At 33.9% G+C, this 23287-nt stretch overlaps 2 protein-coding genes across 3 annotated transcripts in view; one reads left to right on the forward strand and one right to left on the reverse strand.

The window, feature by feature from the left end:
• Positions 1-16924, forward strand: part of CALB1 (calbindin 1) — a 36151-nt gene extending 19227 nt beyond the window's left edge. Inside the window, exons 4-11 of the mRNA XM_001368589.5 lie at positions 5614-5697; positions 6558-6614; positions 10680-10757; positions 13428-13483; positions 13577-13616; positions 13764-13817; positions 14228-14299; positions 14887-16924. Coding sequence (XP_001368626.1) covers positions 5614-5697; positions 6558-6614; positions 10680-10757; positions 13428-13483; positions 13577-13616; positions 13764-13817; positions 14228-14299; positions 14887-15000 — 555 coding nt within the window. The 3' untranslated portion in view covers positions 15001-16924. The remainder of the gene's footprint in view (positions 1-5613; positions 5698-6557; positions 6615-10679; positions 10758-13427; positions 13484-13576; positions 13617-13763; positions 13818-14227; positions 14300-14886) is intronic.
• Positions 16925-20939: 4015 nt separating this feature from the next.
• Positions 20940-23287, reverse strand: part of DECR1 (2,4-dienoyl-CoA reductase 1) — an 80271-nt gene continuing 77923 nt past the window's right edge. For both annotated transcript variants that reach the window (XM_056823342.1, XM_007488080.3), the window contains exons 8-10: positions 22277-22423; positions 21221-21283; positions 20940-21120 (exon numbers count right to left, since the gene is read on the reverse strand). In XM_056823342.1, the coding sequence (XP_056679320.1) occupies positions 21061-21120; positions 21221-21283; positions 22277-22423 (270 nt within the window). In that variant the 3' untranslated portion in view covers positions 20940-21060. The remainder of the gene's footprint in view (positions 21121-21220; positions 21284-22276; positions 22424-23287) is intronic.

Genomic DNA, 23287 nt, shown 5'->3' on the forward strand with positions numbered 1-23287 from the left:
CTCTTTATCAAGGATTCTGTGGTCCAACCATCTTCCCAAAAGATTCACTGCCATCCTATAAATACACACACACAAAAACACACACAAACCCCTGCTCACATAGAATGTCCCTATCTGAATCACTTTAGAGTCATTTGATCAGATCTATGCTTAAGGAAATTATTTTGTCAGCATAATGGACACAGATAAAAATTTTTTTAATTAAATAATTGAATTTATATTAAAATTTAACACTGATTTTCAATACTGAACTTGATTACTAAATAGTTATATTTTATTTAATTTATAATGATATATAAAGTGTTATTATAATTTATTAGTCACTCCTTCTAAGATCCCATAAGAATTCTTTATTCATTCATTCTAATTTATGTTTCCTTCTTTGTGTATGTAATTATTGAGGATTTCATTCCACTGGTTTTTTTTTAATTTTTGCTTCACAGTATTTCATAAAGGTCATTCCATATTTCCTTATATTTTCACACTTGTCACTTTTAACTACATTATAGTTCTCCATTGTGTCCATGCAACATAACACATTTAACCATTTGTTTCCAAATATTTAGGTTATTCCAACCTTTTTGCAATTATGTTTAATACTGCTATAAAAATATTTAAGTTTTTAGATTGTTCTTTATATTTCTGGTGTATATGCCCAAAAATGGAACTGTTAGCCAAAGGTTTATGACTATTTTTTTGTAACTTTTACTTCAGCTTTCCATATTACTATCCAAAAAAATTCTACCTGTATGCAATTCCACTAGAAGTAAGTATGCCCACTTCTGTCAACAATACTGCCAATATTGAATTTCATCCTGTTAAATTATTTTGCCATTTTAGAACAGTTTTATCATGAATGATATGATAAGCAAGCTAAAAAACAAAACCTAGTCTTAAAATACTTTTGTATTTTGATAGGTATTTGCATTCTCTTGCATTCCCTTGCTGTTTCTCCCACATTCTCTATTGAAGAGAAGGGTTCCTTTTCCTTTCCTTCCTTGTTCTTTTCAATGGTCATTTGGCCATCACCTTGGTTCAAACTCTCATTACCTCTTTCTTAGACTTCTGCAACACCTCTAAATAGGATCTGGCCTCTTCTTTACTCCAATCCATTGTCCGCACAGCTGGCATAATTATTTTCCTAATATAAGGGTCTATTCATATTTCTCTCCTATTTAATAACTTTCCCTTTTACCTCTAAAGCAAAATACAACCCCTTGCCCCCCCCCCAGTTCTCATTTAAAGTCTTTCATAGTCTGGCTCCATCCAACCTTCCTCATTCATTCTCAAATGCACATTACATAGCAAGTATATAATAAATGATTATCACCTGGCTTAAAGACATTTAGTATGTTTGTCATGTAATGTGCAGATGACAGGAAGAACATGATTGTTCGGTTTATAATAACAATAGAATGTGTGAAAAGAATGGAGTCTGAAAAGTTAGGGTAGTATTAGTTTGTGGATGATTTTATATGTCAAGCAAATAATTCTGACCTTTTTTTCCAGAATTAATAGGAGGTCTAGGAAGACTAGGAAGCAGGAAATGAGAATGCTGAACTGACTTTTGCATCTCTTTCTAGTGACTTAACTCATTTCTTCATATTTTTATTAACTCCACACACTACTACTTCTACTCCTTTCCCCTCATTTTGTCTTTCAGGACATTGGAATTTTTTTGTCATACCTACTTTCTTTCTCCTAATTTAATTAACTCTTACTACAAAAGTGAGAAAGTGTGCCAAAAATATATTCAGTGGGATCATGTTCACATTTTTCCATACTTAAATGGGACTGTGATCTATATGGATATTCTTTCCCATGGGAAAAATCACAACACATCCATGCTTTCCCAGCCTGTACTGCTTTTGACCATGTTCTTGCTCAAATCCTTCAGAGATAATCCATCATTCTCAGTGCTTTCCTCTAGATCTCCTGAAGTGGCATCGATACCAATGGAATGTCTTTTAGTTATCTCTCATTGTTACTACGTGATCAGCCTGTCTCTTTTTTTAATCACACAGATCCCTAATGACATGTTTTATGTCATTTCAGCTACATCACAATTCACTAACAAAACATTCCAGTCTACTCCTACCCACCATGAATCTCTCCATTGCCCTTTGGGTAGCACTCAAAATTAATTTTTCAAATACTGAGGTGATAAAATTGGGTCACCTCCAATATGACCAAGGAGGTAATATAGACAGGAAACAGTCTTGTTAATGAGACATTTCTGGGTAAAACTGCTGAAAGACTAGCAGTCGTCCATTGTAATCAGAAGAATTCTGATGTCAAAAAGATGAGCTTTTGTTTCAGGGAGCTCCAGATTATTATAAGCACTGAACAAATTCCCAAAGATAGCTCAATCTACTTTCCTTCTGTTCATTTCTGGATCCAATTAATTTTCTCTCTACAATGTCTGGCCAATATACATGATGGACTAGAACTATGTCTTATCCATTCAACTGAATATCAGGGCAAATGATTTTATCCACTTGGTTCTTCCTATGTAGACATTTAGGCAAAATTCCTTTAAGTGATTGTTAATCTCCTTTAAGAGATGTTTGACATGGGGCAGCTGGTTGCTTCAGTGGGTTGAGAGCCAGGCCTAGAGATGAGAGATCCTAAGTTCAAATCTGGCCTCAGACATTTCCTAGCTGTGTGACCCTGGGCAAGTCACTTAACCCCCATTGCCTAGCCTTTACCACTCTTCTGCCTTGGAGACAATACACAGTATTGACTGTGGTAATAACTGTGGTAACCCTTACTGAAGGTAAGGGTTAAAAAAAAAAGAGGTGTTAGACAATATCATCTCACACAGGCTCCACATAGAAGAGGGATTTCTTGTGTCATCTGCAAACAAGAGTATCTGGAAAAACTTTTATTTATTAAGAATCTCTCTTACATTTGGACTCTGATAACCATATGCAAGTGCCTTCCTTCTGGATTTATCATCCATCAACTCCATCTACTATCTTTATGTTTTTTGTTGTTTGCATGTTGCTTTTCCCCCATCAGAATGTTCATTTCTTTAGGTCAGGGACCATGTTTTTGTCTTTCTTTGTACTCCTAGTGGTTACTATGTTTCCTGGAACATAGTAGTGCTTAATAATTGTCAGGGATATTTTTCATAACTGTAGCAAGCATGCATCTCTGTTTGGAGATTCATTTAATATTAGTGATCAGAAGATAAGTTTTTTTTAATGTTTTTCTTGGGGCAACAAGGTGGCCCAGTGAATAGAGAGCCAGGCATAGAGACAGGAGTCCTTGGTTCAAATATGGTCTCAGACTCTTCCCAGTTATGTATCCCTGGACAAGTCACTTACCCTCAATTGCCCAGCCTTTACCACTCTTCTGCCTTGGAACTGATAACTTAGTACTAATTCTAAGGGGGAGGGGGGAAAGTAAGGGTTTTTTTTTAGTGTTTCTCATATATGAATTTTATATATGCATGAGGCATCTTGTTGTAGGGGCTTTAAAGCAGTGTTTTGTTCTACCAAATCAAATTTGTTTTGATAATCAACAAACCATAAGTACAGTGAGATCTTGTGTTCCTTACCCCTTTCAGTCAACTGTATAACTATAAGTTGTGGTAAACTACAGAAAGCAAAAGCCTGCCTATTTCCTTAGTATTCTTTCATAAAGGATACTCTCAATATGTGTGTTGATTATCCTAAATAAAATCAGCATATGGATGAGTTAATATTCTTAGTCTCCTTTTTTTTCATGAATACCATTATTTTTTCTAAGTATTTAGTGTCCTCTCTTTTTTCAAATAACTTGAGAATTAATATTTCAGCACCCTCAAAATTGTTACCCCCTAGCTTTACCCACCTCTATGTACGTCATATTAGATCATTTCAGTTATTTTTCTCATTTTTATTATCTTTAATGCCAATTCTACTTCCTTATGCAACATGTTAGGGATTGTGATGTTAAAGTCCAGCATCATCAATTGAGAAAAGAGTTAATTAAATAAATCTTTTTTATCTTCCCATGTTTGATATACTCATTGTCTTCAATCTAGTTTCATCTCCTTCAGGAAAGGCTTGTTTAACTGGATCTTTCAACATCTTTTCTGTAAATTTGTTTTTCCCTCTCACTGTTTCATAAGGTGATACTATTCATAATCTTCTAACATTGTCTTCTATCTATATTATAATCTAGTGTTGCCACATCTTGGCAAAGAATCCAAGTATTTAATCACTGAGGCAATGTTTAGGATGTTTTGTTCATTGTTGAGATTAATTTAAATTGTTTAAATTTATAGAGGAAATGATGATAGTTTCAATTCGATTCCTTTATCTATTTCTCATTTTTGTTGTCAATAATTTTTTAAATAAATTAGGTTGAAATTGCTTTAATCTTAAGTACTACCTCCCCCTTTAATTTGTATCTGTTCTTCCAATTGTATATTTCTGTCTTTATTCTTGCAAGTCAATGCTCTGATGACTATGCAATGCACTTATGACTAATTTGGAAACGGCTATGACCTAGGTAATTGGTCATTTCTGGCTTATTAAAATATGAAAATTTTCTTTTTCTGGTGCCATTTGGCACTTGCCATGTCCAACAAGAAAGTAATCATTATCTTTAGGCTTTGGTCTTTCATCGTCATATATGAAGGAAAACTACTTCATTGTGTCTCACTCTGCCACTTGACTTGTCAGAAATGAGTGTATGGCCCACATTGTTCTGGGGAGGGAGAAGATGATGTTGGCAGTATAACACTTTTGTCACAAAGAACATAGAACCACTCTGATGGCACCTATTGTTTTGTATATAAGATAATTAATAATAAAATATCCCATGGTGGAAGGTTTTTCTTTTCCCACTCTGTCTCTTTTTTATCTCTCTTTCCATCTCTCCTTTCTTGTCTCACCTCGCCCCCATCATAATTTAAGAAATTAAGGAAGAGGGGGCATCTGGGTGGATTGAGAGCCAGGCCCAGAGACAGGAGATGCTAGGTTCAAATCTGGCCTCAGACACTTCCCAGCTATGTGACCCTGGGCAAGTCACTTAACCTCCATTGCCTAGCCCTTACCACTCTTCTGCTTTGGAACCAATATACAGTATTGATTCCAAAACAGAAGATAAGGGTTTAAAAAAAAAAGAAATTAAGGAGGAAACATGTATGTGTATTAGGCAGAAAAACAAATTTTGCATAGTCTTTTTTTAAACTGTTGAAAAGAAAAGGTTTGGAATAAATGACAATGATATGAGCAAAATCAAGCACCCATAATATCCCTAGAGCAACATACCAGAAAGGAAGTAGATATGAACAAAATTTCATCTCTTCTTTTATGGGTAATAAAATTAATTCTAGAAAGAGAGGCATCAAGTATATTGGATAGAATATTTGACTTGAAAAAAGGACTCTTGGTTGCAATACTGACTGAACCATTTTAGTTATGTGTATCCCAGGCAAGTTTCCTTATCTGTAAAACAGGAATGATACTGGCATTGCCCTTCCTTACTAGTCACCAAAAAAGCATGCTTTACAAATCTTACAATGTCATACAGGTACAAGTTAATATTCTAGCAACTCAAGAGAGAATGTTACTTTTACTTTTTTAAAATAACATTAACTTCCTTTTTGGTCTTTTACAGTTGGCTCATGTATTACCAACAGAAGAGAACTTCCTGCTTCTCTTTAGATGTCAGCAGCTGAAGTCCTGTGAGGAATTCATGCAGGTACTGGGAGGCAGAAAAAGCCCCATAAATGTACCATCTTCAAGGGAAGTTGCCAAAATCAACAATCAATAAATATTTTAGGATCTACTATATGTCAGAATGCTAAATACAGGAAATTTCTGCTTAAGATATTTACTAACTGTGTGATCTTGGGAAAGTAATTTGATTAATCTTAGTCTCAATTTCCTCCTCCATAAAATGAAGGGGCTGGACTTCTAAGGTTGCTCCCAGATCTCGGTAGCACTGATCCAGTGGTTGATTGTCTGAAGGAATGAAGAAAATGACTCATGAAAAGAAAGCATTTTATAAATCTTAAAGCATAATTTTATGATTGTTTCCAATTTTTATGATTCCTACTGTTTTTTTAACATACCTTCTGTCTTAGAATCAATAATGTGTATTGGTTATGCACATTGTTTTATATATATATGTATATATGTATATATATATATAAATAATATGTGGTTATATACAATACTGTGTATAGGGATAGGCGATTGGAATTAAGTGACTGTGACTCACCCAGTTAGGCAGTGTCTAAGACCAAATTTGAACACCAAGTCCTCCTGACTCCAGGTCAGGTCCTCCAGCCACTGTGTCACCTAGCTATCCCATTTGGGGTTTTCTTAACAAAAAGTTTGAGTGGTTTGCTATTTCCTTCTCCAGATCATTTTAGAGATGAGGAAACTGAGGCAAATAGGATTGTTGACTTGCCCAAGGTCGCATAGATTTGAATTAAGATCTTCCTAACCTCAGGTCAGGATATCTATCCACTGTGCTACCTCACTGTACCAAAGCATGAGATAAATGTCAAATATTATGATTATTTTACTAAAACAGTTATGAATAATTGTTTTCAGACATGGAGAAAGTATGACACTGATCACAGTGGCTTCATAGAAACTGAGGAACTAAAGGTAGGTGAATGAAAATGTGAATTCATTTTCCTTTCTACTACTATTCTGAAAGGCTAAGGACTTGTTATGGAATGAAGACAGGATCCTTGTATAATATTGGGGGGGGATATCTTTGTATGGATTATTGCTGGGCAAGGTACATTTTTTTCCCAAGGGTTCCTAACCTCGGGTCTGAGAATTTGTTTTTTAAAACTATTGGCTTCCTTTGTAATTCTATATGCTTTATTTTATACATTTAAAAACATTACTCTGAGAAGGGTCCATAAGCTTCACCAGACTGACACAGGGACTAATGGCACAAAAATGGTGAACTCTTATTTTTAACCTGTCCTTTCACACATGCAAGAAGTACCAGAGAAAAGCAATGAAAGTCTCTTCCTGAGGCCTGCTGCTCCCTTAACTGAAATGCCACGATAATAAAAAGCTATTGTCTTTAGAGTTCTCATTCTCAAACTAACTTAAGAACTATAAGATTTGAATGTCTGCCATGGGTACAATATACATACTAGCAATACATCTGAACTATATATACAGATCCACTAGGTCACATGTATTGCATTATATCTGTAAATTGCATTATATTTGAACCTACATATTTATGTTATTGCATACCTTACATTTTTCTGGAAATACTGCCCCTTCTCCCCCAAAAAATCTCTAAAATTGGGATCAAACTTTAGGAAAATTGCACCTTTGAATGAATTTATTAATGCAGATCTTATAGTTATACTGAGTGAAATCATTTAGTAGTAATTGAAAAGTATGGAATTGTTCTTTTAAATAGTTATATGCATACCAAGAGTTCTCCATCTTGGTGTCCAAAGGTTTTCTTTATCTTCTGAATAAGAAAAAGAAAGAAAATCTTCAAGAAATATTAATGGTGACCTATTTCTATTGTTGGGGGAAGAGGGGTATAATCATCCAATATTTTCTTCTAACTTCACTGTGGTTTAGGAATCTTAGGGTCATAAAAACTCTAATGAACACAGTGCTCAACCATAATTCCAGAGAACTCATGATGAACTATTCTACTCAATTTCTAACACAGAAGTCATGGATCAAAATGCATAAAAAAGCATGCATATCTGAGCATGGCTATTGGGAGGATTTGACCCTTCTTATTTGTTACAAGGGTTTTCTACTTCTTTTCATTGGGTGAGGGAGGGGGCAGGACTGGAGTTGGGATATGGGAGAGAATACAAATTCTTATTAATTAAAAATTAAAAAATAAAATTAAGAAAAAAGGAATCTAAAACAGAAAGGGACTTTTTCGCATCTGAAAAGTTCTGATAATATAGTGAGCTTTTCTTATTATTTAGAAATGCACCAAGGAAGCTTTTTTTTTTTCATTTTAAATCATGAAAGAACGAAAGGTTTTATGCTCTCTGCCCTATATAGATGAATAGATTTTTCAAGCTGAAAGGGACTTTAGAGATGAACTCCACCTCCCATCTCTCTGCCTTTGTACAAATATCTCATGCCTGGAATGTAGTCCCTCCTCAGCCTCCTAGAAGCACTAGATTATGTCAAGACTTAGCTCATACATCTTCAAGAAACAATCTCCTAGCTATTGTAGTCTTTCTTCCTACTACCTCTCCCCAAGATCTATATTTTTAAGATATATTTTATATTAACTTGTGTATATATTCTCCATGTCTCCATCCCCACTAACAGAATACAAGCTCCATGAGGAATGAGACTTTGTATTTTGACTGCTATATCTTTAGCATTCGTCACAGAGTCCAGTATATTGTAGAGGCTTGACAAGTACTTACAGAATTATAGATTTGGAATTCAGAATTTAGAATCTACTTGGTCTGGCGCCCTCATTTCATACATAAAGAAACTGGGCTCTTAGAGGGCCATATAGCAAATAAATATAAGAAGAAAGATTCAAATTCAGTTCTCCCTGACTCCCAGGTCCAATGCCTTATCCATTCAATCATGTTGTCTTTTTATTGTTGAAAAAATGGATCCCCTCATTTGACAGAAAAGGGATTCAAAGCCAAGGAAGGTGACATATAAAAATTTGGAAGGCCACAAGGCATAGGTGTAAGGAAATAGAATTTCCCATTTTCTATCTTTCTTTCCACTGCCCCAAAACTATATATTCAAGTTCACTACAAGATCTTAATTCATACCCATTCCTGACCTAATACTATTCTAAAGATCTGTTGCCTTGTTAAGTCTTATCCTTACAAAAAGATGTTAAATAGGAGTTACTTCAATAGAAAATATGGAAGTGGCTAAGAGATAAATCTGGACTTGATATCAGAGAAAAACTTCCTAACAGTTAGAGATATCCAGGAGTTGAATGACCTGTCATAGGAAATGGTGGATTCCTCTAAACTGATGGTCTATTAGCAAAGATTAGATAACCACTTGTTGCCTAGGTTGAGCTTCTTTAGTTGAACTACATGAATATTGAGACATTTTCCAGCTCTAAGAATCTGTGATTCTGTAATACTTGTGTTTAAAAAAAAAACAGACAGAAATCTCTTTAGAAAGTTCATTTTAAGTTCCACAATTTCCAGAGCTTTACCTCTATATTTTGCAAAATATCTCAGAGTCCCGTTTTCTCCCAAGCTATTCTTGGGACAACTATATTAGCTCTGATGAGGCTCCTTAACCCAATTAATCTTGTACCAAAGCTCCACTGAGCAAAATACAAATTTATTTCCAGCAGACACCTTTGAGCTTTTCATGCTTCACTAGATCTCTGAAGTGGAATTGTACAATGAGAATAAACTTCTAAAACTAGGTGAAGTGGCTTTCTGTTGTGACAGAATAAAATCAAACTAGCCAATGAAATCAATGAGTTTTTGAGGGCAATAAAGAATTCTAGGAATGCATAGCATAACTGGAACACTTATCTGCCTGCACAGTAAATGGACAATTCACCAACATTTGTCATTAAGTCATTCGTTTTTAAGAAATAAAATTAAGATCCTGGAAATAAACATCATTGAAGGGAATGGAAGCTTAGCTCTTTAAATACTTGCTTTGTCATGACCATGACAAACTAATTTAAAATTTTCATAACCCACTTTAAAAAAATACTCTCACTCCAAATGCCAATTCAATAATCATGTTCCTTTGTCTTTCCCATATAATATCTATTTGACTATGATTCACATATCCTCTGAGCATAAAACTATCTCAAGTGTAATGGTCTTTCTTGAACATTCTGCTCTGCTGCTACTAAGGTAGGGTTTGTGTCACTTTTATCTCTTGTGAAATTTCTCTTTATCCTGGTGAGTCCAAGCTGATATGTAAGCAGAGGCGATTGTGAATCAGCCGATGAGAGTTCATGGGGACCCTTCCTTACCACTCCCAGCTTCTACAGATTAGTTAAACAAAGGCAAATCTGGGGGTGTTTGTTTATATCTTCCTCCTAAGTAATAATAATTGCTCCCTCAGGAAAAAAGGTCATTTGACTGTGGCACAGAGCTGTCCCTGTGTCCCCTTCAGAAGAGAAGCACAAATATTTATAGCCTTCTCTCTAGGCAACAGTACTTGGAATAGTTCAAAAGATTTTCCCCTTCAGACTTTCAAAATAAGATTAAAATAAAATACTGATTTCATTAAAGTAATTAATCAGATAAAATGGGAAAACACAAAAATACTAATTACTCTAGATCTCATAGCATTATAGCTGTGGAGCTGAAAGAGACCTAAGAAAATAGAGTCCAACCATTTCTCTTTTATAGATAAGGAAACTTAAGCCATAATAGAGTAATTTTTTTAAATCACACTGGTAGTGTTAAAGTGAGATTTGAATTCAAGTCCTCTAACTCCAAAAGCAATACTCATCCCACTATCCCACGCTAACTTCCCTGGTATAGTGTAAAGCAAGTCTTGAACTCTATTCAGCTTGGAGAGTTTATATTGAAATACCAGAATGAACTGAACTCAGCCATGAAGTATCCTCCTCCTCCTCAGCTTCTATTCGGTTCTTCCATTCCCATCCCATGGTAGCTTCAACATGTTTCAACTTTCAGAAAGATGGAAATGTAAGATATTTATTACTGGCATCCTTTACCTGGCTCTCTTTTGTCTGAACAGAATTTTCTAAAGGATTTGCTAGAAAAAGCAAACAAGACTTTTGATGACACAAAATTAGCCGAATATACAGACTTGATGGTAAGTTGGACTTCCATAATATTACATCCAAAAGTATGTGAAATGTCATTAGGCTTATATTGTTTGTTTTTGGTGAATTTGATACACACCCAAAGCTGATGACATGAAACTGCCAATACTCAACCAGATATTCAAAGACTCTCTTCTTCCTCATGATTCCAAGTAAAGCAAAGAAATGAAAGCTTTGCTACTAAAGCAAGAGTTCTTATCCTGAGGTATATAGACCCCCAAATATTTCAAGGTATCAATGAACTCAAATAGAAAGATTTATCTTCATTTCAATATAATTGGTTTCCTTTATATTGTTTAATGTTATTATATTTGCTATAAGCAAAGTCATATTTTTACTTCCCTGAGAAGCAACAAGAGAAACATAACTCAGCTCCAATTAGTCCTAATAATGACTCCTCTAAAGCAGGCACATTATTCTAATTCACCAAGCCTCGTTCCATTATATTGGAACTATTTACCATATTTGAGATGACCTATTTTAAAACATCTCACCATAAAATTACTTATAAAGTAGGTTTCTTAATATGAGTCTCACTGAACTGAAAGGGAAAAAATAAGTCTTTTTCTGCCTTTGTTAAACTTGACCCACTCAAATTCAAATATGGAAAATTATCTTTTTTGGTGTCATGATGAATAAGTTTATACTATGGGTAGCCCAGCTAATATCAAGTACCTAAAATTGTTAATTTCCCATTTTGTTCCAGTTTTAAGTGAAGTCTATTTAAAGTAAGAACTCTGTGCCAGGTGGAATCTGAAGCTGGCCTTTAAAAAAAAAAAAGAATCATTCAAATGGGAACTTTTTTTCCCTGCTGTAATGGCCTGGCATATCTGATTTAGTGTCATAAACCAGTTCAGATTCAGTAAGCAAAATTAATCAAGAACTAATTAAAACAAATGCATATTTTGGGAAATATATCCCTATGGGCAATAAATTCTGGTCTACTTGTCCAACATAGGAGACTGGGGCCATTATTAGAAATCTTTCAGGGAGCTGTAAAAAAAACTGAAGGGAAAAAAAAAGTAGTTAGTCTGACATTCATTCTGGGGGATGACCTACATTTATTTTCTGTTCACATCTCACTTATTGTCACATCGACTTGTCCTAACCAAATCAGATTAGAGAGCTTGCCCTCTCCTTTCTCTATGGCTTTGTCAAGACTTTCTCATGACCAGAAATGGTCTCCCTCCACATCTCTACTTGTTAAAATCCTCACTTCTTTTAAGTGTAAGTCCAGGATCAATCTCCTCCAAGAAACCTTCCCAAATTCCCTCAGCAATAGCTTGTCTTCCTTTCCTCATATCTCCCAAGCAATCTGTTTAGAATTCTCTTACTTAGTACATTATAATTAGTCTAATCTTCTCCTGCTAGATTTTACTCTCCTTACAGGCAGTGGCCATGCATGGATGGTTTCATTTTTGTATCCCATTCACTGAGCATAGAATACTAGTGTGGGTAATAGACATTTAATTAATTTGAATTGAATTGAAGTATAAAAAAAGGGTGGAGGGTTTTTAAAAGTCAGATATTAGTTGAGGGATTCTTAACTAGGGGGTCCATGAATTTTTAAATATATATATATAGAGAGAGAGAGAGATAACTTTCAATTCATTTAGTTTCCTTTATAATCCTAAGTATTTTATTTTATGCATTTAAAAGCATTATTCTCAGAAAGGGTCAATATGTTAACTAGATTCCCAAGGGATCCATGAAACAAACAAAGGATTTAGGACTCCTGCTTTGAGGTAGAACGCCTATTGATGATTTGTGCTAGTGACCCACACTTAAAAATACCCCAGGTCAAGTAGTTTACGCTTTCCTGGGTCCCCAATATGTGGTAACAGAGCTGATTATCTCAAGCCAATCCTAATTACTTTCCTTAAAAACAAATTCAGTAATCTCTTTTGCACAGTGTTCCAAACTATATTTTATATATTCACAATTCATAGTGTTCCTCTTGCTTCTATCCTCACTCCTCTTGAAAAAGAAAATCAATATTTACTGATATACCATTATTTGAGAAAGCCCTGGGGAACAAATCTACCTCTCCTCTTTTCCCTCTCATCTTCCTCCCCCTCTCCCCTGCCCCAAAAAGAACTCCATATTCCATAATAAATATATAACAAATCTTGGGTTAGATCTGTAAAGGACTTTAGCAAGCATCTATTCCAAAGGTCTTTAACCTAGGAGTGATTATCAATATCAACATCATTATTTTCATCAACCTCTAAATGAAATTTAACATTTCTTTCAATTATGAAAGTAGGGAACAAAACATTCCAGGACAGGATCCTTAAACTTTACCAAACTGACAAAGGTATACTCTCTGACCTAATCCAGTCCCCCTTTTTTTTACTGGAAAATGAGGTTCAGGAAAAAAAGGTGAGTTGTGTAAGGTTAAATAAGTAAAAAAAAATTGTAGTCAAGTTGAGACTTTAATCCAATCTTCTGGGTTCTAAGCATAGAGCCAGGGCACTCTATTTTTAAGCTACTATACCACTTATTTGATTAGTTTCTTTCATTTACCTTCAGATACATGCCAGAGTATAAAATGTGTCTGTATCAGAAGATTTCAGAAATGCTAGTTTCTAGAACTTTGCAGACGATAAAGTGCTTGATTACTTACCTGTAACAGATATGATCATTACATTGTCTTTCAGCTGAAGTTGTTTGATTCAAACAATGATGGAAAGTTGGAATTAACTGAAATGGCGAGGTAAGTTTAAGAACTCTGCAAATGTAGTTTCATATCAACTGTCACTTTAAAATTAAAAAAACAAAACTAACATCACAATTTTTTAACCCAAAGGTTGCTACCAGTACAAGAGAATTTCCTGCTTAAATTTCAGGTATATGAATTTTAAATAGCATTTGTCTTATTAAAGGTGAAATCTGTAGAATTTTCAAGTGAATGATATTAACTTTTTATAGCAGTAGTGCAATAATCTCTGGTTTCTTGATGGAATATTCTGTCTAATGTTTCCCATGTTTTCTAGGGAGTCAAAATGTGTGGGAAAGAGTTCAATAAAGCTTTTGAGCTATATGATCAGGTAATTTGTCTTTACTGTTTTATTTTATGATTGTTGAGAAGCATTTTGAAAACATTCATAAGGAAATAACCTGTGGTCCACAGTCTAAAAGGTATAAGGATTCAAAAAATAAACATGCAGGCTATTCATGTTTTTTCAAGGATTTCTTATTACTTTTCTTTGTTTTTTCTCATTTTCTTCTTTCCCCTTTGTTAATACTCTCTAAGTTTTAGTCCCAGTACTTCCACTATACTGCTGAGATACAGGACAAATAACTAAATGTCCCTGCTATCAGGTGTTTTTCACCTAGTCTACCTACCTTACAGAGCTCATACGTCTATAGATTTCAATTGTCTTGGTAAACCTTAGCTCATATTATTGTGGATAATCTAAGATTAGTTACATATTTGCTTTTTTCTCCTTCCTTTCAGGATGGCAATGGATACATCGATGAAAATGAATTGGATGCTTTACTGAAAGATCTCTGTGAAAAGAATAAGCAGGTAATTTATCCACTGATTATCCTGGCTCTTTAAAGAGACTTTTTCAAGCCTCACTCAAGTCTACTCAATTAAAATAAAGTACCAAGATGCAATTCCTAGATAAACATTATTACTAGGAACATATTTATAAATCTGGAGATGAACCCTAGAAGTTGATTTCTATTCTAAATGTGTTGAGCTGTTGCTCTGACAACGTATGAGTTCATTAATAGCTTAGAGCAAGCATCCTCCAAGAACCCCTCCCCAATGCCTGTTGTCTCTAAGACCCATTAAGAGGATCTACAAAGTCAAAACTATTTTCATCTAATATAGTAATTATAGATATAAAATAGAAAACAAAATCTCCTTGGGAGGTCTCAATCATTTTTTAAAAATTTAAAGGAGAATAGAAATGAAAAAGTTTGAGAATCGCTGATATAAGGAAATAATTCTTGCTAGTTAATCCTATTTATAAAAAGATAGAGTACAATTTCCCTTTAAATGGACTGTTTTTAAAAAGTTGTCTTCAGCTTTCATTTTAACTCATAGGCTTTCATTAGCTTTGAGGATTATGTGGATTGATAAAGAAATATGTGTTCTCTAAATAGGACCTGGACGTTAATAACATTTCAGCATACAAAAAAAGCATCATGGCTTTGTCGGATGGTGGCAAGCTGTACCGAACAGATCTGGCTCTCATCCTCTGTGCTGGTGATAACTAGAGATCCACAATCATATCCAGTCACTAGTGATACCTTGTATCTATATGATAACTGTGCACTATAAGGGAGTAGGCTGTACTTTCTTTTATAACTGTAAATTTACCTGCATATAGATAATTATCCAGGATGTGTGGCACATTCTTTTCAGTCTGTTTCTATACTGTTTGTAATGTACAGTTTTTGTAACTCTATGATCAATCGATAAGAAGAATGTCTCTGTCTGGGTCAGTCTGTAAATTCAATAAAACCACCTAAAATTGCTCTTGCTTTCTGAAATATAGCTGGACAAGATTTCAAAAAGAAAAAAAAAAGCTTCTTAGGACTATTCTGTGAAAATTATCCTCTGTCATTTCAATCCATGTTTCTCTCCAAATAGGAGCACTGTGTACAAAAGAGCAGGCAGTCTTATTTTAGGAGGGATCACAGGTCTGACACACATAGAATTTATATGCCATATCCACAATCATGGGGAGGAAAATGCTCTTAGAGCTAAATTATTCACTAAAACATAAATATCTAGAAATCTATGTACTTCCATATAGCCATAGTGAAAAAGGAATTTATCAACACATATATTCTGTGGCATAGAATCCATAATGACAACACTGCTTTTATTCAATACAATTAACACTTATGAAAATCAATAAAAGAAATGTCAGTAAATCTTTAATTACCTAATAGGCATCAGGCACCAGGCTAAGCACTGGGAATACCAAAAAAAAAGGGGGGGGGGGCAAAAGATAGTCCCTGCCCTCAAATAGCTTACAATCTAATAGGTGAGTTTATGCCAGGCAATGTTAGATGCTAGCGATGAAAATATAAAATGTGAAAAGGTCCCTGCCTCAAGGAGTTTACAGTCTACTGGAACGTATACTCTATGTTGTTCTGAAATATCCACCAACATAAAGCTTTCTACATCAAACTCATGGTCCCAGATAATTTGGTGATGAGGTGAGCAAAGGGAGCAATTGGGTAGCAACATGGATCTGTCTCATTCTGTAAATGTATTTCTCACCAAGCCTACCATCAAAGATGAACTTAATCCATTTTCTAAACTATTTTCACATGTTGCATATTATAATTATTCTAGTGAACTGCTGTTTTTACACCATAGTCTGTGTAACTTGTAATTAAATTTAATATACTAAGTACCCTGGTGTCTAGTTTTCCATATTTCCTGTATTTCCTTCATCTAAAAATGGAATCATCTTCACTAAATGTCTCTATTTCCTCTGAAAATATTTCCTAGCTCTAACAATTATTTTACTAAGTATCTGATTTTAATTAAATATTAATGTTTAAAAAAAGATGGTTAAATGTTAACTTGTCAATATCCTGGTTTATGCCATGGGCTCTGTATTCCATTGTGTGAAACTAGCATTCAAAATAGTCTGACTTCTACTTGTATACTGTGTTTAACAAGAGTTTAAAATATTGATATCTGAGGGGAAGATTTCTTTCCTTTGAATTATCTTATTAACAAAATGAAATTTATTAGCATATTCTTCTACCCATAACTGGTTTACAATATTACTATAACACTAACTGGACCAATCTCTGGTGGTTACTGTTGGACCCTAACAGCATCTGCTTTTTGATTCTCTAATCATGAGACAGGTCTAATGAAAGGATCAAGAGAGCTGTTTATAGAGAAAAAATAAAGATATATATGCAGAGAAGACAGGCAATGATGACTCTGGATTTCATACATTTCAGCTGATTATTTTTCCCTTTATCTAAAGGAAGCAAAATGGGTATGTTTTTACTCAGTGGATAAAAAGGTAAAGAGATCAACCAAAAGATATCATTCACTCAACTGTTTAAATGAATTATAGTTAAGCTTTGTTCTTGGTGTGTATATGAACACACTGAACTTAGGCTGATTTTAATTATTAAGAACAAATAAAGGGGGGAAACAGCTTCATCTTGTAGTTTTGTTCCTTCTATAAATTGTTCGACTTATTATGATCAATCTAGAATAAGATATTTTATTCCTCTAGCCCAAAAGATTTCAATAAACTCTCCTATATGTTCATTGAATAAATACTTATGAAAATTTATAGGAAAGTAATTTCAACAATCCAAACTGGAAGCATTGTTTCAAAATGACATGTTAAAATAGTATCTTCTCCAGAATACTACAAAAAGACTCTGTTCCAACTCTCAACCTAAAAATTTTGTTGAAAACCTCAGGCATTTCAACAGTTAAGAAAATTAGAGGACTAATACCTAAATAGTTCTCTGGGTGGGCAATACAATACTGTGGAAAAAGCAATTACAGGCAAGTCAATAAGCATTTATTAAGCACCAACTATGTACCAAGATTATGTTAAAGGCTGGAGACAGAAAGGCAAAAACTGTCCTTGTCCCCAATGAGTTCACATGCTAAGGAGGAAGACAGCATGCAAACAACTATTTACAAAGTAGATATATAGTAACTAGGAACCTTATACAGAGGAAAAATTGAATATAATCACAAAGAGATGTCTATGATATTAAGAGAAACTTAACAGGAAGTAGGATTTTAGCAAGTGACCTAACCTTCCTGGGCTCCAGTTTCATCATTCAGTTTCAAATGAAAATTCCTTTGCAAATCTACATCAATGATCTTATGGTATTTATCCATAATAGTAGGGTTCTTAACTTTTTTTTATGTCATCAACTCCTTTGGTATTTCAGTGAAATTAATGGATTCCTCAGAAAAATAGTGTTGTTTTCATTCCTAATTGGAATAAATGCTAAATTTCTGTTAAAAATTAATGTAAATTAGAATTTTTTTTCCAACCAAGTTCACAAATCCCCTGAAATCTAGTTACAGATCCCCAGGAAATAAGGGGATCATAGAATCCTCTTACTGGAACTTTAGCAAATATTGCAAATTTTAACTGATTCAGGATTCTGAATGATCCTAACCCAGCAAGGTATGATGTCAATGCCAACTAGGAAAGACAAGACCATTGTTTCTCTATTTGTGAGCTCATCAACTTTGTGGATTAGCCATAACCTTCTCCCTTCCATTATAAAGTTAGATCCAGACTGCTAAGGGCACCAAGTCTGAGGCTTTAGAAGTTAGGACAGACACAAAGGAGATTAATTTCTGAGTATGTTCATGTCTCCATGACTATCTCATAACCTGTGTATTTCTGACTGATTCCAAAAATCAAATTCAAATCATTTTTTAAATTCTGCTATTCTTTTATTAAATCCAAACCTCTGTCCTTAGAATTAGCAAGAAAAAAATGGAACTATATATTTAACATAAATGAATGCCATATATATGTATACATACATATACATGAATCCTTTATAGTGGACTAAAATGAAATTTGCTAGTTATTAATAATCCTATATGTATACCTATCTATTCTTTTAAAAAATTAAGACAACTCCCCATATATTAAAAAACATACTGAGAAGTAGCTGTTCCTCACATTTATCTCCTATTCATGTCAGGGGAATTCAGTAGTAAGAAACCATATTCATAAATGAGTTAATAACCCTATAGTTTTGCTAGGATTTGTGTTTACCTCTATCTAGCAAGGAATATCTAATAGATGCCTTTCATCCAACCAAAACGAAAAGAAAGAGACAATTAGGTATCTAGAAATGGAACCAATTATTTTTTCTAGCTTAATACTAAAAAAGGCTTCATTCTTATTAATAAGAAGAGATATGATTTTTAAATTCAAGATTAAATAGCTGTAGATTTATATTTAAAGAATAAAAATAAAAGTAAATAGCAAACACATAAGATAAAGAATTTTTTTTTTTATTTCTTTGGAGGGACCAGATGGGGGCTTTGGCGTGGTTTGATGAGGACTAAGAATAATAAATTTTTCATTCCTTCTAAAATAGCCACATCAGATCATCTACTACCTATTCTAAGATTATCTGTGAAATTATTAAATTAGTTGACAGGACTAGCTAACATCAAGGTGAAATTAGCTTTTGGAATTAATTGGATAAATTACACAGCTGAATAACATAGATATTCTCAGACTATTTATAAAAAAATCCTAGGGTGCACAATGACTGTGATACCTAGAAAACACACTTAGTCTATTGTGAGATTAATTCCTAAACAGCTGCAAAAGAAATATAGAGAAGGAAAGGGCATGCTTCATAGCAAGGAATGAAAGCTGTATTAAAATACAAGGTATATCATGTAAAAATGACATGACAGAGTGACAGAGGCAACATTCCACTACAGAAAGAGAAATGACCACCAGACTCATCATGACACAAGTTCAAGCCTTTCCAGTCTTAATACCTCCTCCCATATGACCATGAACAACCTAGTTAACTTCTTGGGGTCCCACATAACTGTCTAAGAGAGGAGTTATTAATCTTTTTATGTCACAAACCCCTTAACAACTAACGAAGTCACTGGATCCTTTCTCAGAATAATTATTTTAAATTAAATTAAACAAACAAAAATAAAATATATCAAATTGCAAAGGAAAACAGTTATACTAAAAAAATAGATGAAACTTTTTTTTCTCATCCAAGTCCATGACACTCCAAAAACTATCAATGGACATCTTACAGGTCCATTAACTTCAACCCAAGAACCCCTGCTCTAAAACTAGATTACACACCAGATGGATATTAATCTGCCTCATTAGAATGAGAGTTTCCTTACCTGAGAGCTCCATAGCATAATGAAATTTAAGATAAAGATAAAAATGTCAGCAGTTTGGCAAGACTCCATGCTAGAAAGCATTCAGATCCCATTCTAACTGCATATCTTATTTACATTTTCAATGAAGAACGTGAATTCTTTTGAATAAAAATATATAGGGCAATAGTCACAAGGATTCATGGAAAATTAACATATTATTGAAATAATTAATACTCATTTTATTATATTCGTGACCTATGCTTCCTTATCTCAAGATTCTAATGGTCCCCAAATTTAAGGCAAAACTCCATAAAAATGAAAAGTTTGCTCACTAATAGATATAATGCTTATGATTTTTCCAATATAGCATCTCAACCAACCCACTGTAATCTTCCCCAAAGGCTAGTTTATATGTATTAATCACAAAGACCTTATTAAATTCTCACATATTTACTCCAGAAAATTAAGAAATTTTACAGCAAACCACGTGATTATTGGGGAAAAGATTTAGATTCTAAAACCCATCTACCACTAATTAGTTGGATAACCTTGAACTAGACATCTAACCTCTTGAGGCCTGTTGCCTCATCTGTGTAATGAAGGGGTTAGACAATGAGCTATAGAAATTCCAAGTATCACTAATAGTAATACTAGTAACAGAAATTCCTACTTGCACAAAACCACATTTAACTCTTAATTTTGTTAGAACCATACTCGTAGGAGAGATATATAGTACCTTCTTTAAAAAAAAAAATCAGACCTATAATTTCTTGAATACTGGGCACTCCCAGTGGAGAAACTCTCTCCACAAATGCAGACTGACACATGTCCAGGTCTTTTTTACCTTACAGAGTCACTATGGATACTGAATGCTTTCCCAAGGTCACAAAACTAGTGTGTGTCAAAACAGAGCCTTGAACCCATGTCTTCCCAGGTCCTCTGACTCTAAGACCATTTCTGGCTACTTTGCTATGAATCCTTTCATTTAGTATTTTCCCAATGTAAATAAAAGATATAATTAATAAAAAAAAAAACAAGGGCAAAGTTTTCATGTCATCATCAACCAGAATTGTTGTCTATAAAGTACAGAGAAAAAAAAATACTTCTAATTGCAATACAGGCAGGATTTAGTGGTAATTCTGATTTGCCATTTCCATAAAAGGAGGCTTGTGTCCTTTCCCTAAACTACTCAGAAACTGAATCTATGACATTTGGCTTTCCATATACACATATAAGGCCACTCTCATTCTCAGGATAACAAGAACACATTATTCAAAGAGAACAGACTGGAATTAAACTTGACATTTAAACACCAATCTCTTATGACAAGATTTTTTATTAGATTTGTTGCATAAAATGATTTTTAAAAACGTAACCAAAGTTACTGTTTATTTTATTCCAATGTTTTCCACAAGCAAAGGATTAAGATACAGGCAGCTTTAGGAACCTTTTGTTTTCCGGATCATTTGTTCCAATAAATTCCACTGCTCCTTGGATACCTAGCATGAAAAAAAAAATACAAATATTTATGATCCAGTAAAGATTTACTAAGATTTAGCAACATTTTGTATGAATATCAGATCTGGGAAACAATGTTACCTTATTTAAGCTGTTGAATTCTCCTGCCAAGTAGACATGTTCTCCCCCATCAAATCTAATGACCTAGAAAAATACCATGGAATAAAATGAAAAGAATCCTTTGTATTCAACTTTTAAGATACTTTTCATTTCCTATTTTCTATCCTGTTTAGAAAAGCCAAAAGAGTATACTCACTCAAAGTCTAAATCTTAAAAAAGATTGTTTGTTTTGAGAGGTGGTGGTGGTAAGAGTAGTAGTAGTATCAACAATAATAATAATCTATACTTTAAGGTTTGCAAAGCACTTTAAAAGCATTATTTCAATAATGATAATGATAAAAACAATAAAATTGATGATATTCTACTAATGTTCTCCTCTATAACCTCACTGTGATACAGAGGTGACCCCAGGCACTTGAATGCTGTGTCACCAGGTGCTCTTGGCTGGATCCATCAGGTTAGAAAAGCTTCAGGTACAAATGGGTCCAGAAGCACATTATATGTATATTGTTCAGGGACCAGCTATAACTACATTCAAATAGGCTCATCACCAAAAGTTTGGACACTGGTTGATTTTTTTTTTTTTGCTCCAGCCACTTGTAAAGATAGTCTATCAAAATGTAGAGGGAATGTGATCTGTAATGATAGAGAAGCTACACACACTTGAGCAAAGTCTAGATCACAGACAGCATCGTCATCATAACTAATGTTCACCTAATACCTGACATATCAGTATATGTCATAATCACCTACATTTATATAGTACTTATAATATTTTAAAGTAAGGTGACTTCTTAAGTTTCTTTATATACGTATGTGTAAATACATGTACGTATAGATATATGTGTATTGTCCAAACTGCTTTTGCCTTCAACTGTTTCCCAGTCACATTCCAAATGGAATTTTCCTTTGATTGACAGCTGACAATCTCCAGCTTCTTGCCTTGCATGCATATCTCTTCCACAGTATGTATGTATGTGCATACACATGTGCAAATATCTTATATGTAGTAATAACTAGATTCAAATGTCAGCTATTTTTTTAAATAATAAAAACCCAAGAAACAAGCAAGCATACAGATCCATTAATCCAGGAGGCAAAATCACTGCATAGGAAAACAGCAAGATTTGCAAGTTCTTCCACAGTCCCTAGTCGGCCACAGGGAATTCTCTCAACCATTTCTTTTTCAAAAGCTCCGGTTGGGTCAAGGCGGCTAAAAGCACCCTTAGATATAAAGAAAAACAAAGTTAGGATAAATAGTTGTGAAGAGGAGAAAGGAGAACAAACAAGTAAATCAATAGGCACACCACTTTAAGGAGGTGATTAGCCAAATAAAAATAAGTAAATGAGCAGATAGATAATACATCCAAAAACAAATAAATGAATGAATGAGCAAATAAGTAAATGGAGAAATAAATAAATGAGGCTACATGAACAGACTGCTCATTCTCTGAGACTAAAGTCCTGAAGAAAGAGTCCATCAAAGGCCAATTCTTTGATGTCTTTAATCAGAAAATTATTAGATACTATATCCTCTATATCTGTTTTCCCACTTATAAAAAATACACATCTAAGAAACTTTAGAGATTTGTTGTAAGACTCAAAAGAGATCAGGCATGTGAGTGTATTCTGAAAACTATACACTGATTCATATGTGTATGTGGCTATTATACATAATAAGAACACACAAAAAAAAAGATCTTGAACATGCAGATTTGCAAGAAGATATCTTTTCTTCTTTTTCTATTAAACATAAAAGTCGAAATGAGCCAATGAGCCTACCATAAAAGAAAAAGAATCTCACCTAAAACCTGGGTAAAAGTCAGGAGGTGGGCATAAATTTTGGAAATAATTTCTGAATTCACTACATGGCAAAATGGGCCAAAATAAAAGATAATTTTGTCTTGATCAGTAAAAGCTATAGGTCTGTAGGACACTAGAGCCCTGATGTCTGGGTGATGGTCATTATAGTAGCAATGATAAATGGAAAATATCAAGCAACACATGAGGCATTTTAGAGTCCTTCTTAAATAATCACTTTTTCAGGAAGTGATAATAACAGTAGTAATATCTCAGTTATTTAGTGCT

The sequence above is a fragment of the Monodelphis domestica genome, chromosome 3 (assembly GCF_027887165.1).
Source record: "Monodelphis domestica isolate mMonDom1 chromosome 3, mMonDom1.pri, whole genome shotgun sequence".
In the NCBI taxonomy this organism is placed as follows: domain Eukaryota; kingdom Metazoa; phylum Chordata; class Mammalia; order Didelphimorphia; family Didelphidae; genus Monodelphis; species Monodelphis domestica.